At 34.3% G+C, this 17183-nt stretch overlaps 1 protein-coding gene across 1 annotated transcript; it reads left to right on the top strand.

The window, feature by feature from the left end:
• The first annotated feature begins 368 nt into the window (after positions 1-368).
• Positions 369-1779, top strand: LOC145001203 (soluble inorganic pyrophosphatase PPA1). Its single transcript, XM_078960559.1, has 8 exons — positions 369-527; positions 597-625; positions 702-767; positions 870-977; positions 1051-1116; positions 1202-1322; positions 1410-1491; positions 1569-1779. Exons 1-8 carry the CDS (start codon positions 428-430, stop codon positions 1609-1611), a joined length of 615 nt encoding a protein of 204 aa, XP_078816685.1. The 5' UTR covers positions 369-427; the 3' UTR covers positions 1612-1779.
• The last annotated feature ends 15404 nt before the right edge of the window (positions 1780-17183 follow it).

Here is a 17183-nt window from a genome sequence, read left to right as displayed (position 1 = left end):
TGGGGAAATGAATTATAAATCCAACGAAGTTTTCAAGTTGTTCAAAAAACTCTAATTATGTTTTGTTTATTCAAAAAAACTCAACAAACTTAATATTTTGTTTAAAAAAACTCAATTAACTTACACTTTGGTTAAGTTCTCATTTAGGATCAACCTCTAATTAAAACCAAACTAATGATATGGCTTTAAAAAAAATTATAGATAAATTGGAATAACTAAATTCATAGTCCACTTGGAAATCGAGTTTGACGCTCTCGATTGGTGTAAATGTACGTACTCCTCAGATTTGTCCCCTTTACAAGGAGGGCCACTAATTTCTGTATAAATATCCATTAATGATCAATCTGCATGAATTACAAACTGTTTTCACAGAAACTCCTAAGTTTCGAACCAAGACAGGTGGCCAGATCAATCTAGCAAATTAATCATGACTGATCAGAAGCGTGCTCCTCGCTTGAATGAAAGGATCCTTTCGTCCTTATCTAAGAGATCTGTTGCAGCGCATCCTTGGCATGATCTTGATATCGGTACGTATGTGTTTGTTTCTTGTTCTTGAGCTTTCCCATTTGACGAATGGATCGATCTGATTTATGCAGGACCAGAGGCTCCTCAGGTCTTCAATGTGGTACGTACTATCTATGTCGCTATTGTTTTTCTCTCTGATTAATGTCTGGCGTATTATGTTCGGATGTTAAGTACAGGTCATTGAGATTACAAAGGGAAGCAAAGTGAAATATGAACTCGATAAGAAAACTGGTCTCATCAAGGTTAGAAATTCATTAAACAGCCATTGTCGTCCAGCCATATGCGGTTGCATGCATGTTATATTTCATATTATGCATGATCTTAAACACATGACTTATGTTCAGGTTGATCGCATCTTATATTCATCAGTCGTCTACCCTCATAACTATGGCTTCATCCCTCGATCCCTATGCGAAGATAATGACCCCATGGATGTACTAGTTATCATGCAGGTATACATATGATCACATTCCCTTTAGCTATCAACCCTAATCAAGTTACAACTAAATTGGAAGCATTGAACAGGAACCAGTGGTGCCAGGATGTTTTCTTCGAGCTAGAGCCATTGGGCTGATGCCAATGATTGATCAGGTACCTTTATGCTGAGCATGAAACAAACTTTCGATCACCAATTAAAGATATTTTGACAAACGGGAATTGTTTTTAACGCATATAGGGAGAGAAAGATGATAAAATTATCGCAGTTTGTGCTGATGATCCAGAATATCGCCACTACACGGATATAAGCCAGCTTGCTCCTCATCGTCTGACTGAAATCCGCCGGTTTTTTGAGGACTGTATCCTTATTGCATCTTCCATATATGCAACTGGTATAGATTTTTAATAACATGATGATTCAATACGTTTTCTTGACATATACATAGACAAGAAGAATGAGCACAAGGAGGTTGCAGTGGATGAGTTTCTGCCTTCGAAAACTGCTTATGAGGCCATTCAGTACTCTATGTAAGCTTATCTTCATACACTAAAGGGATTTGAAGCCATTGGAATTTTACGATAACTTATTCATGATGACTATGCAGGGACCTTTATGGTGAATACATCATGCAAACCTTAAAGAAGTAGATGGCGATATGGTGGACCCATTGATGATTGATGATGCGGATGCTGATGGTTCAGCGTTGGGTGGTTTTCTTGTTTTTTTTACCTTTTACTATAATTAATGGGTTAGATTGTATCTTTGGTATCTTTCCCTATAAATAGAGTTGATATGTCAATGGATCATTTATTATATATTTCTGAGTAAAGGCAATAACATCAAGAATTCCTATCGTTCTCATTCTATATTTGACTCTTAATTCTTTTCAATGAGGATAGGAAACGATAGAATTTCATGCATGTCTATAATAATTGTAATCGGCCTTAACGACACACTTTTTTTTTAACCAGCAAAATTTTATTACCACTGCCTAGCAAGATGCAGGGGCAGGAAGAAAAACAAAATAAGCCAAGAAAGTTACAAAACACAAGAAGGGATTACAACTCCAATAGGCCGATTACATTTTCCTATTTTACGCATACAATTAATATTATAAAAATCTTAAATTTTTAACGTGTAATTGGAAAAAAAACTCTAATATTTTTTTTATTATTGATATGGCTATAACTTTCTCGTAGAATTATTGTTCTAGCCCACTTAATGAGTTTCATGGTTAATTTAATTAATTTTTTTTTTGTAAATTCTATCATAAAAAGTTCAAATTTGGTTCTTCAAGTTTGCAAAAAATTATGCCATTTGGTTTTTTAACATTATTTTTCGTTTTTTGTATATTTTATTTATTTTTGGGCTTTTTTTATAAATATATATACATTTTTATTTTCTTTTTTATATATATTTTATTTATTTTTATTTTTTTAACTTTATTTTTCAACAATTTAAACTTTTTTTTTTTTACCTTTTTACCTTTTGTTTTCTATATTGTTTTTTCTATTTTAGTTATTTATGCTTTTCCTAATGTTTTTATTTATTTAGATTCAAGAACTTGAATTCACTTTAAATTACTATAACAAGTTTTTTATAGAGACCGACTATTATTATATTTTTTGTTCTTTCTTTTAGTTTATTAACAAACTGAAAAATATTAACTTTAATTTAAACAATTGATATCACATATAAAAATATGATTTAATTTGCATGTTATATAACACATTGGAGCAATAAGTCTCAATAAACAATCTATTTTTTTTTTAATTTTCATTTTCTCATAACATAAATATAATAGCACTAAAAAAAAAGAATAAAAATAAAATAAGTTGGATAGAAATTACAAATATAAACATAACTATTTTATTTACTTGAATAAAAATTAAAAAAAATTATAAATTATCAAAATAAAAATAAATTTAAAAAATGAAAATAAATAAAATATATATAAAAAGAAAATAAAAAATGTATACATATTTATAAAAAAACCCAAAAATATACAAAAAAAACAAAAAATAATGTTAAAAAACCATGTGGTGTAATTTTTTGCAAACCTTAGGAACTAAATTTGAACTTTTTAGGATTGATTTTGCCAAAAAAAAAAAAAAAAAAAAAAAAGTTAACCATGAAACTCGTTAAATGGGCTAGAATAATAATTCTGCGAGAAACTTGTGGCCATAGCTATAATAATAAAATATTAGGGTTTTTTCCAATTACGCGTTAAAAATTTAGAGCTTTTATAATATTAGTCCTTACACATATGTTCAACCCATCCACACACCAAACAAATGACATTATCAGCTGTCTTCGAAAGGGCTAATATGTATCTTTTTTGAGACTTTGTCATTTCGCACTTTTCAAACACACCAAATAGTAACATAGATGATGGCTAACAACACCTTTCTTTTCTTTGGACAATTTCCTCAATTAACTGCATAATTTATTACATCCCCCACTGTAGAGAAACTGAGTGATGAAATGGAGCACCATTGGAAAATCCAATGCACTACTTCTTAAGTGAACGAACTAGACCCAAGGATATGAACTGTGGATTCTTCAACCTGCAAGCACAGAGAGCAAGAAGAAGAAGCTATATGCAAACCTAGAAGCTATATGCAAACCTCTGGACCTAAGGGACAATGCAGTGGGTATACGATCTAGGAAAGCCCTCCATATGAAGGTAATCACCTTTATAAGGACTATTTTAATCCATACCAGTGGGATGGCTGAGGATCTAGTTAATTTTTGAATCAATTATTCTCCTTAAATAATCAACATAAAACACACCATCGGGAGAGTGATTAAACTTTAACTTATCAAAATTTAGGGAAGAAACTTGGGTTGAGTCCACCAATTTTTCTCCGTACACAATAATTTATGTTTTAAAATGTTATAATGTACAACTATTTAAAACATAAATTGTTGTGTATGGAGAAAAATTATTATGAAAGAATCACTTCCCTTACAGAATATATATGACACTACATGTGTTTAAAACTCACGAAAAATAAATACTTGTTAAGGGAGCTTTTTGGATGTGAATTTTTGTATGTGTTGGTTTATTTTCCTAGGGAGCTTTTTGGATGTGATTTTTTTCCCTTGAATGTGTTGGTTTATTTCCCTGTATAACCTCTTTACTTTTGTAGAAAGAGAATGGAAGATGGAGTATTTCCTATTTTCCTAGTATGTGTGCAGATGAATAGAACATAAAATTGACAAAAGTTGAGAGAAACTTACAGTCGATTACTTTTAAACTTACAAACTTACTTTTTACAAAAAGAACATACATTAAAATAGGCAACTAGTTGCGGACATTATCCACCTACTTCATTAAAGAGACATAAATCAAAAATGGTTTGTCTGACATTCTTGATTAAAAGCAAAGAAATGACTAGAGCAGATAAGATAAAAACATATGGATTATTCTAATCTTTTCCCTCCTAACCCATAATTGTCAATATGCTTCACTCCCAACAAGTTAAACATTTCCTCAAATTTGTTGTTTGCCATATACTTTGTGAAAATATATGCCTTCTGTTATTTGCTGGTCACATGCATGACTTTTATATCTCCATTCTCGAAACACTCACCTAAGAAATGAAACCTTGTTTCTATGTGTTTGCTTCTTCCATGAAACACTGGGTTTTTTTTATGAATTCTATGGTTGATTTGTTGCCAACATACAACACCACATGACTGACTATCATTATTGTTAATTCACGAAGCAATGAATGCAACCATATCCTTTGGCATGTTGCACTTGTCACAGCCATGAATTCCGCTTAGCATGAGCAAAAAGCTACATTCCCCTGTTTTTGCGACCCCCAAGTAACCAAATTTTCATTGCGATAGAACGTCATCCTGATGTGTTGTATTTGTCATTTATGTCCCTTACAAGATCATTGTATGTGTACCCGGTTATAATGACTTCTCTAACCCCCCCCCCCCCCTAGTGCAGGTTAAGCCACAATTAATGGGTCCTTTGATATACCTCAAAATATGTTTCACTTCTTGTAGATGCTTGACTGTGGGACTCTCCATGAATCGACTTACTATCATAGCAACATAAGAGATGTTGGTTTGAGTGTGTGTAAGATATCTTAAACCTCCTATAATTCTCCTATAATCTATAGAGTGTACCGGGTCTCCCTCTTCATCCATTGTTAGCTCTAACTTGGGTTTCATTAGGCACTTGCATCAATTGCACTCAGCTATGCCTGCCTTTTCTAGGATATTTTTTTTGCATATGTTGTTTGTTTTAGAGTAATAGAATACTTTGTTGAACCACTTTAATACCTAGTTAGTACGACAATGAGCCAAGATCACTTATTTCAACCTCTTGTTGCATTTGTTCTTTGAAGAGCTTCACTTCATTACTACAATTTCCTGTAATAATAAGATCATCAACATACACCCCCAACTATTAAGAGCATATCATTCTTTTTTCTTGTGTAAACGGCACATTCTTTTGAGAATCTTATAAAACCCAAATTTTTAGACATTTAGCCAAACGGGATTTCTAAGATCTAGGAGTTTGATGAAGCCCATACAAAGGCTTTTGACAGCTTGTATACTTTTCTTGGTTCGTTATGATTTACAAACATATCTGGTCGAGTTACGTAAACTTCTTCTTCCAAATCTTTGTATAGAAATGCAGATTTTACATAAAGGTGGTGCACAATCAATTTTTACCTATAAAAGAAAGCAAAATACATACCATTTCGAGTCGGGCAACGGGTGCGAAGACTTCATCAAAGTCTATCCTTGGTTACTAAATGTAGAATTTTGCTACTAACCTCGCCTTGTGTTTCTATACTTTCCATTTGGGTCCTTTTTTAGTTTGTAAACCCACTTGAGACCAATGAGTTTCCGGCCTGGTGGGAGTTCAACTAGGTTCCAAGTTTTATTTCTTTCAATGGCTTCCAGTTCACTTCTTATTGTATTTACCCAATCAACATTTTTTCTAGCCATGTATTATGAAAAAAGGCCCATCGCTATCATGCATTAATAAAAGTTAGTCACACTCATCATAAATGTCGTCCAATAAACAATACCATTTCAGGGCTCCTCCGCCTATCGAGCTTGATGTGGTACTTGTGGAAGCATCTAAACTAGTTGAACTTGTGAGTGTAGATGTTTATGCACTTGTATGTTGTGTTTCTTCTAGTGTAGGATTTTGCATCCATATTTCATATTCCTGGTTGCTCATATCTTCATGGCTATCTTCTGGAAGGTAGCCTTCAATAGTAAAAGTTGCTCCTAATGTAGTTTTTGACATGTTTTACTTTTCCCATGACCTAGATTTATCTTATTCAAATCATACATCCCTACTAATGCATATTTTCCCTATGTTTGGATCAAATAATCTATATGCCTTCGCACCTGTCTTACATCCTAAATGCACCGAATGTTTTCTTCAATCATCAAGATTTTGAAGATAACTTCTTGTTTCTCTTGCATGAGCAATATATCCAAACACTCTTAAATGATCAACTTGTGGCTTTTTTCCAGCACAAATCTCATAAGGTGTTGCATCCCTTAAGGCTTTTGTGGTTACCCGATTAAGAACGTAAACAGAATGATGCACAGCCTCTCCACATAACGTCTCTAGTTCATGCATACTCTTGAGTATACTTCTTTCCATCTCTACAATAGTGCGATTTCGCCTCTATACTATTCCTTTTGTTGTGGAGACTATGGTTTCGTGTAGTGTCGGTGTAGACCGCTTTGTTAACAATATGTGGTGAATTGTTTTCACAGGAATTCACCACCACGATCCATTCAGAAGGTCTTTAACTTTTCACCTATTTCTGTTTCAACAGATATCCAAAACTTTTTGAAAATACCAAAGGATTCATCCTTAGTCTTCATCATATATATACCCACATTACTCGAGTCAAAATCATCAACTAACAACATAAAATATAGGTTACATATAGGCGTGGGTGGTAAAATAGGATCACAAAGGTACCCATGTACGAGCTCAAGCCTCCATTTTGAGTTGAAGCTTGCTTGTGTTGGGTATGATTTTTATGTCTTCTTTTCCACTATACATTCCTCACATAACCATGTAGGGCTATCTATCTTTGGTAGTCCATAAACTAAGTTCTTATCTAGCAAGTGTTTGAGGGTAGTAAAATCAACATGTCCCATTCATGCATGCCAAAGCCATGTTTGTTCATAAGGCTCTCTAAGTATACATCGGGACCCCGCATCATTCAAGATGATTTTATATACACGGTTTGGAGATTGTTTTACCTTCATAAGTAGTCTCCCTCCAACATCACGAAACCACAAAAACAATCCATGTATCAAGATTTGTTCACCATTCTCTGCTAGTTGAACCAAGCTTATGATATTATTACACTAGCTTGAGATGTAGTACACATATTGCCGCTTTCGTTGTTGTCCATTCTTGCACTGGAATATGATTGAACCTTTCCCTTCTATATGTACCTTGGAATTAGGGATGAGCATGGGATGGAACCGGTACCGACCCGTCCCGTTCCTGATTTCCCGAATACCGAATTTGATCGAACGTTAATCCCGATTACCGAATCGAATTAACATCACTGGTACCGGTACTCAGTACTAGTACCGGTATCGACGGTACCGATTCCCGAATTTCATGTATTTGGAGTACCAAGTACCGTCCCGTATTTTTAAATTCAGTACGGTTCGGTACCAGTTCCGGTATGGTACCGGCACGGGATCGGGATTTGGGACAAACTGCTCATCCCTACTTGGAACCATCTCCGAACTTTACATAACCTTGAGTTTTTTGGTTAAGATTGTAAACAATTTTTTTTGACCGGTCATGTGGTTACTTGCTCTATTGTCTAAATACCACACATTTGACTGAGTTGTTTCATCACTTGCTAACTTCAGTCTTGGTGTCACTTTTTCTTCATTTAACATCTTGGTGTCATATTTTCTTCATGGTTCCTTTCACGTCTTGGGTTTCTACACTCTTAAGGTGTAATGCCCATATTCTAGAAAATTATAGTATTTTGGTTTTCTTTTTTTCATGAATGTTAGATGGCCCACGATTTCGTTTTCATTGTTGGTCAGCAACACCTCTTCCACGGCCTCATCCATGGCCTCTTCCATGGTTGCTATAATTACTACATCTACCACAACCTCTTCCACGACCTTATTGATTTCATGGACTGCTATGGTAGGATCTATGAGAGGATTTTGAGTCCCCTTCACTTTGCTTCTTGTTTCTTTCATACCACTCTTGGTGACTCAACAAAAGCTTCTTTTCTTCAACTTCACTATGCCCTCAAATTCTCACCTCGTGAGCTTTCAACCTATGAACAAATTCTTCAATAGCCATCTTATCAAGGTTTGCGAATTTCTCATTGGTTGATGCAATTTGCAAGAACATTGATGGCACTACTCGTAGTAGCTTCTCCACAACATATGCTTCCTCAACTTTGTCTCCTACGGACCATATATTGCTTACCACATTGTTTATCTTCATAGAAAACTCATCCACTATCTCCATCTCCTACATATTTAGAACCTCAAATTTTACTTTTAACGTCTACATCGTTGCTGTATTTACTCTATCAGCCCCCATGTACATAATTTTTAGAGTCTCCTAAGATTGCATTCCTATTAGTTTTTCTACCAATGACAACAACATATCATCTAGGATTCCTTGATAGATGGTTGCAAGTGCCATCTTATATTTTCTAACTGTAACTACATTTTCCAGTTTACTAGGCTCTACAACATCCCAAACACCTTGTACTTTCATGAACGCTTTCATTTTAATGGCCCATGTAGCATAGTTTTTTCTTGAGAGCATTGGATAGTATAGTGTAATTTTCCCGTCCTTCTTGTTCCTTGATGAATCTCCCATAAATGCATATTGAGGTTGATATTTTGGCATAAACGTGCTGCTCTAATACCAAATGTTGGTTTATTGTCGTTTATAACTTCTTTAGTTTTATAGAAAAAGAAAAGAAGATGGAGTATTTCATGTTTTCATAGTATGTGTGCAAAGGAAGAGAACAGGAAACTGACAAAAGTTGAGAGAAAATTGAAAAACTTACAAACTTCCTTTATACAAAAAGAACATACAATAAAATAGACAACCACTTTTTGGACATTATCCACCTACTTTATTAAAGATACATAAATGAAAAATGGCTTGGTCGACAGCCTTGTTTGAAAACAAAGAAATGATTAGAGCAGATAAGGTAAAATGAAAAGCCCCACATAATTGTACCCATCTACTTTTGAAAACGTATGGATTATTCTAATAGAACAAATAACATTATGATATCAATAATTCTCATCGGTGGTTCATCATGTATATCTGTTCCAAGATCACCTTGATATCATCATCGATATCATATCGTTCTTTTAGTGCTTTAAAGTCTAACTATTTCATTATTAATGGTGGTAAGGAGTCTTTTTTCTCTTGTATGCATCAGCCAATTGGTTGGAACCTTTACGCATATGTTTGATAAAATAGTTCAATTTCTTTAGAAGCCTCCTATATTTATATGTATCTTGTTGTTCATACGTTGTCGTGGGTGTATTAAGCAAATAATATTTCATTGTTGGTTGCACTAATGGATAGCACAGAAAAGCAGGCTCGGATCCTTTGGGACATAGCCTAACAGTCAATGTCTTTTTGCATAAGGCACATTCTAGTCAAAATAAAAAATATAAAACTGGGTTTTCAATTATTAACTAAAAAACTAAAATTGTAGTGCAAATAAACTAAATTAGACTCAGTAATAAAAACGATTTCAGCTCTGCTTCATCTTTCCTAATCATGCAATCAACCCAAATTTGGTTATTCATAATGCGTTCTATCTAAGCTAGTACTAAGAAAAACCAACAAGCTCTAGTATAATCTCTTTTACCTAGTATAATTAACAAAATCAAGCTCTTCAGTTAAACCTAACTTTTTATTGTCTAATTAAACAAGCTCTTAATTGAGATCAGAAAAGTTTCATTAACATTTGTGTAAAATTCCCAACAATACCCAATACTTCTCACAAGCTCGAAAGCGTAAAGATATGATATTTCAGTTTATATCAGAGTTAAATCCCTAATACAGAACCAATCTGATACTTATTACTTATTACCGGTTGACAAGAACAATTACGGATTCTATTAACCGATTAACTAGAATAATAAAATCCTAGCTAGGTGATCAGACTAACAAGAATTAAAAATCAAACATTCACTAAGCTCAAAACTGAAACAACTAGATAGAAGCACACAACGAAAACCAAATTTGAAAACTGATCAATGAAAAGTACTAGTCTAATGCAGAACTGAAAACTAGGGTTTTATTTAGACATAGCTAAAAACAAATCTAAACTAGTAAAAAGAAACATTAACTAATTAATCTTCTAAACCAAGTGTAGGAGATGATTCACAACCTTCAGATCTTTAGAAAATCCCTGAAAGGTATCATGAATCGTCATCACATTTTTCGTCGTGTGGAACCGTCTCTCTTTTGAATCTGATCATGAGGGTCATATTTATACACAAGACAGAAGCTTCCGGAAAAAGAAATCAAAATCTGTGATCGTAGATATGCAGAATATGATCCCAAAAATAACCATTTTTTCTAGATTTTCCCTCAAATGAAGTACGATGCTATTTCCGAAGTTTTGGGAGTTGTGTAATAAAACTACAATCACAGATATGCTTATGCAATCACAGAAATTGGTTTTTTTCACTAGGTCCATTTTCAACCTTCCAAAACCTCGACACATTTATACAAATGGAGATGTCCAAATCTACGATCGAAGATTTGACTTTTCTAGCTCATTTCGATCACGATTCTTCATTTTAAGCACTCCAAGTCATTCCTTGTCATCCTTCTACATTTCCAACTTCATTTAAGCTCCAAATATGCATCCAGCTACTCCCATAGTACCAGTCCACTCTAATTATCTGAAAACGACACAAAAACGCTAATGGTACAGAAATTATGATAAAAGACATGAGCTGAACATTATTTAAACTAATGACATGCAAATATACAAATTATGATACTAAATGTTAATAAAAACTACCCTAAAAGATGCATAAAATGTCATCTATCAAATCTCATCAAGCTTGAACCTTACTTGTCATCAAGTAATAAAAAGATTAAACATTTTAAATAAATGGACATATGTAGATGAGAGAAAAAAGAATTTAGAGCAAAATAAAGGAAACTAAAAACTTGAACTTCAAATACTTCACTCTTTTTTTTTACATCAAAACCTTGCTCACCAATACCATACATAATAACCCAATTTGAGTTCACCAATTTTGTCTCGCCTTAATGCATATATTTGTGTCTAAAATCCTAATTACTTCCCAAGTCCTAAATACTGACATTCCTCATAAACGTTCCCTAATTATTTTGAACAACATTCATTTTTGTATCCCTCCGAATACACCCTCAGAAAATTTTCTTAACCTCAATGTATTTTTGTTAGATTCCCAAGAATGCATACGGTAAAACAACCTAGAAAGAAAAATTACAACTTCGATCACTTGGTAATTTTTCATTATTTCTTCATTCTCATAATCTTCATCCAACTTAAATCTCATAATCTTCATACTTTGAAAACTTTTTAATCTTCCAACAAGTTTTGACAACATTTCTCCTTGTTTTTTTTTAAACTAAAACCTAAAAGAAAAACATATACTTAAGCAATGAAACTTATTCTCAACCCTTAACTATTAAAAGTATTACTCTAGAGTGTAATGACTATATAAACTTTTCTAGATATATTTCAGTACACGATACAAAACATATTATATCCCTCAAACTACACAAGTTCGTGTTGTTGTCTCATGATTTCACTTGAACTAGGAAGTCACAAATATATTATAACATATCTGTTCAATTAAATCTTAGAACTCTCTTCAAATTATCCCACATAACACTAGAAAAATTTATCTCTAACGATTTTTAATATATATATATATATATATATATATATATATATATATATATATATATATATATATATATATATATATATATATATATATATTGAAGAAAATAAAGCTAAAAACTATACATAAAATCTTTTGGTGTACTTTTTATGAGTGTAGAAAAATAAAAACATAATTTTTTTTATTTTTGAATTTTTTAAATGCAAGTGCAATGCAGAAAATAAAATACAAACAGGAAAATAAAATTTGAAAATTTTAGTTGAAAAACTAAAATTTTTAAAGTTTTAAAAAAAAATGCAAATTTTTACACTAACCACATCCCCAAGCTTAAAATGATGCAATGTTTAGAGAGGAATAAACAACTCAATAAAACATATAAAAGCAAGAAGGATGCAGCTAGGAAAGAATGTTTCTGATAAGTATGTAGAAATTCTAATTTGATGATAATGTGGGAGAAAAATGTGAATTTCAGTAACTTTGTCGATTCTCTGATTCCCCAAGCTTGTTTTGGACTATGACTATCTCTTTATTGAAAGCATAAAAACTAAAAACTACTCATCAGGTTGCCTCCCGGAAAGTTGCCCATTTTTCAAGTCATTGGTTCTACTTTGGCCAACCAGATTTGTTAACTGGTGTGGTTGGGACTTCTCTGAAGCTCAACTCGTTTCCTTGTTACTCCAGATCCCTTAATATATGGTAGAATTTGTGGATCTGGCGGTTGTACAACAAACTAAAAAGACTTCATATTCTTATCAGTTAAGTTTTTCTTCTAATTTTCAAATTTCTTTCATTTTTAGATTTTATTTCCAGATATCTTCTCCCTCTCTTCAGATTTTCTTCTTTTCAGATTCATATTAGAAATCACCTCTCCTGCATTTTCTTTTTCTAAAATCATTTTTCTTTTTCAGTTTTTTCTCTGATTTTTCCTTAGCAGAAATCAACTTCTCATCTTCTTCCTCAAGCTTAGTTTTTTTCTGTCAACTCCTTATCTGATGTTTCTTTAGTAGAAATCAGATGCTCCTATTCAGATTTATCCTTTTCTGTTAACTTCTTTTCAGCAGCTAATTCCTCTTCTTTTCCTCAAGATTTCCCACTTTCCAGCTCTTTCGATATGTCTGATAACTTCATGTCTACAAATATTTCTTGCACAAAGACATTAGAAAACTCACAACAGTCCTCATATAAAGGACTGTTAGTAACCAAATAATTAACAGAAAATTTATCAGTTGGAAAATCATCCTCATTTATTTTTAAATTAATCACTTCCTCATCAAACTCCATAGACATTGTACCATTAAAAAATCTATTCTTGCTTTTGTAGTTTTTGTGAATGGCCTACCTAAAATAATAGAGTTTATATCTAATATATTCAAATTACCCATGTCCAAAATATAAAAATCAATGGGAAAGATCAAGTTATTCACTTCGACAAAAACATCCCCCAGTACACCTTTTAGGTCTACTATCGAGTGGTCAGCCAACTCGATAATTGTCTCGGTCACTTTTAAAGTTCCTAAATTTTTTCAAAAACTGAAAAAGGAAGGACATTGACTGAAGCTCCTAATTCAAGCATGGCTTTTCAAAAATTAAGGTCGAACAATTTAGAAGAAATCGAGAAAACTCTCGGATCCTTGCACTTTGGAGGTAAACCCTTTTGCAAAATAGTTGAAATATTTTCACCAGCTTGTAATGTTTCATTAGTTTTAAATCTTTTATTTGAAACATAAAATTCCTTTAAAATTTTGACATAACAAGGAATGTGTTTGATAACATCTAAAAGTGGAAGATTTACCTCAACCTTATGAAAAAAATTCCCATAATATCCTTGTCCTCTTGTTCGCGCTTCGTATTCTTCACATGTGATGTGAATGGAGGTAAAGGCTTGTACTCCTTCAGATTCGGCTTGGTTGGTGAAACACCCCAAAAATATAGTCCAACAATTTCGTTTTAAATCATAGTAATCGAATCATCACTTAAAAACATAAGTGGTAGTATCTTAAAACATCATGTCAAAACACTGTATCCAAGTCATATATCAAAATATCAGAGTAAATCCTCTAGGCTAAAACGATGTGGTGTGTGCCATGCAGTCATCCTGAGTTCTTCCCCTTACTAGCAGAAATACCTGCAACCAAAAATAAAAACTGTAAGCATGAAGCTTAGTGAGTCTCCCCAAACTACCACATACCATACACATAATCACATAATCGCATATAACATACATTGGGCTTTGCCTGGCTATATCAAATCGCATATAATAGACATTAGGCCCCGCCCAACTACATCAAGCATTGGCCGGAATCGGCTTGTCCGGCATCGGGCCCTGCCCAGCATCAGATTGCATCTGGCATCGGGCCCCGCTTGGCATCGAGCAAAGATCGACATACATATGAGCATAACTATTAGTACACATAGCATAAGCATAACCACATAACTATAGAGATATACACATTCCTTGGGGCCCGCCCGACATCGGACTGAAATCCGGAAACATACAAACGTTCCTCGGGAACCGCCTCGGCATCGGACCGTAGTCCGGAACATACAAATACAAATGCATGCAAGAATCACAAAAACATCAAGCATACTAACATTCTTTGGGTACCGTCCCAGCATCGGATCGAAATCCAGAAAAACATATAAACCTACATCGGGCCCCGCCCGACATCTGACCTTAATCTGGAACATACTATCATACATAAATACGCCGGCCTTGGTATCTTCGACTCGTTCCTACTGGAGGAAAACACACCTCGTAAAGCTGATTGTCAAATCTCGTGTTGAGGAATCTCTGACAGCCTTGGTGCCTTAGTAAAAAATCTGATAATCCTTCTTAGGGTAAAATGACCATTTTACCCCTGGTTAAAGTCAACATTCTTGTCAAAGTCAACGTCCTAGGTTGACGCAACTCGCCTAGTTGACTCATCAACTCGTCGAGTTCTATAAATCAAAAACCCAGAAATTACGGTCCAACTCGCGATTTGGCGAATCAACTCATCGAGTCCCTTCATAGATTCGTCGAGTTCTACCTTAAACTGAATTGGGACAAAACGACTCAACTTGTCGAGTCCCTCTCTAAACTCACCGAGTTCCCAGTCTGATTGAGCCATCTTAACAGATTAAGCTCCTATCCTTCATATCCAAACTCCTTACTTCATCTACATAGTGGAAATGCCTTTGTAAGGGTAAACTTTCCAACTTTACCGGTTATTAGTCCTTCTTAATGGGTTTAGCTAAAATCCTAGTTGTCTAGGACATAGATCTCCGTCCAAAAACCATAATACTCCAAACTAAATCTTACTAATATAGATGTAGGCCTTAGACATCATTTAAACATGTAAAGCTCCTAACTTTCCTTCCATGCATGACCTTTTAGGGCTTGAAAGGCCATAATAACACCTTAAAGCTTGAATGGGGCTTCCATGGTCATAAAGTTTACACCTTTATGCCATGAAACCTCTTCTAGACCCCAGATCTGAAAGGTAGATCACTTAGGATGTCCATATCCCAAGGACTAAGCTTCTTGGACCAAAAACCCCATCAAATGATAAGAATGAGATCTAACAAGCAACTAAGCAATGTTGAGGCTTTCTTACCAGACAATGAAGATGATGAGATATTGCGTCTAAATCTACAATCTTCTCTTGGAATCCTCTAGCTTCTTCTTCATCTACAAGCTTCAAATAACACGAAGTTCACTCAAAAATGGCTCACAAGCGCACACAAGGCTCTAGGGTTTCGTGGATTAGGGTGTGGGACTTAGAGGCGGGAAATGAGGCCATAAAGTGGGGATTAAGATGCTTAAATAGGGTGCAAACCCCCGAAATTAGGGTTTCATCCTGACATCCCTACTCGTAGAGTCGAGGCTCTCAACTCGTCAAGTATGAGACTTAAATCCCGTGTCTAATCTCATTTCTACTCGACGAGTCTGGGGCTCCTAACTCGTCGAGTAGCTTTTCAAAAATGAATAAGTTATTATTTAAATGTGTACCAGGACAAGTAGTCTTGGGGTTTATGTTCCTTCAATCTTTTTAGCATCTTCTTTAACCAAAACTTTTGGATATTCTTCTTCAACTTCTTTTTCTAGTTTAGATACCCTTGGGCCTTCATAACTTTTTCCACTTCTCAAGGAGATAGCACTCACACTATGCTTTGGATTATTTTCAGTGTGTCATGGTAACTTTCCTTGAGATTCTGGACGACCCACATAAGTAGCAAGTTGAGAGACATGTTGTTCTAGATTCTTGATACTAGCTTTGGTTTCATTCTACAATGCTTAGGTGCTCGTGGCAAGACTTTTTAAAATACTTCTAAGGCTACGATGGAACTACTAGGTTGCTGATTTGAAGGCTGATTATTAAATTTCGACTGTTGAAAATTTTGTTGATGATGATTCTAAAATTCTGTTGATAATTTGGTTGTTGCTAAAAACCCGAAGGATGTTGAAATTGTTTTCCTTGCTGATATCTGCTTTGATAAAAATTTGGAGGTTGATTAAAGTTTTTATGTTACTGGTATCCATTGACAACTTTTGTTGGAGTCACATCCTCTTGTAATAGCGGACACATATATGTTGGGTGTTCGGTTTTCAAGCAGATACCGCATTGTTTCTTCGCTACTACTTTTTCTTTTGTCAGTAATAAAACAGGTTTTGTCAGTTTAAAATTTTGGAACTCCAGATGAGCATTGCTGACTTCTTTTACTCCTCTTGGCAGATTTGCGTATCACTCATATTTGTTTCTGAAATGCCTCGACTCTATCGCCAGCTTCTCGATCAGTTCTTGGATTAATGTTTGTTTCATATCACCTAGAGAACCACTATTGGAAGCATTTATCAGACGTCGCTCCATGGGTGTCAAACCTTCGCAGAAACGGTTGTAGAACTGATAATCATTGATCCCATGTTGGGGGCAACGAACCAACACCTCTTTAAATATGTCCTAGTAAGTGTGTAAAGCTTCTCTTTTTCCTTGATTGATACCAATGATTTCTCTTATGAGGCTCAAAACTCATGTTTCTAGAAAATACTTTTCTAAAAATAATTTTTCGTGTTCTGTATAAGTGGTGATGGAACCGGATGGGAGATCGTACAACCATTCTCTCGCTGAGTCTTGAACTGAAAAGGGGAATGCTCTTAACATTATCAAATCTTCTGTGATAGCATGCAGCGTCATTCTTGAACAAACCACAAGAAATTCCTTAATGGATTTATGTGGGTCTTCATTTGCAAGACCTCAGAATTTCGGAAGAATATGTATTAGCCTAGATTTCAGTTTGAAGTTTT

Source organism: Lactuca saligna, chromosome 6 (genome assembly GCF_052625555.1).
Source record: "Lactuca saligna cultivar CGN05327 chromosome 6, ASM5262555v1, whole genome shotgun sequence".
In the NCBI taxonomy this organism is placed as follows: Eukaryota; Viridiplantae; Streptophyta; class Magnoliopsida; order Asterales; family Asteraceae; genus Lactuca; species Lactuca saligna.
Note: the sequence above shows the minus strand (reverse complement) of the source record. Positions and strands in the feature narration are given on the sequence as shown.

What these genes read in the sequence shown, in the direction of transcription:
- LOC145001203 (XM_078960559.1), top strand. Translation starts at nt 428, where the DNA reads ATGACTGATCAGAAGCGTGCTCCTCGCTTGAATGAAAGGATCCTTTCG. An exon ending in TTGGCATGATCTTGATATCG is followed by an intron (nt 528 to 596) that starts GTACGTATGTGT and finishes TGATTTATGCAG; the next exon opens with GACCAGAGGCTCCTCAGGTC. An exon ending in AGAAAACTGGTCTCATCAAG is followed by an intron (nt 768 to 869) that starts GTTAGAAATTCA and finishes ACTTATGTTCAG; the next exon opens with GTTGATCGCATCTTATATTC.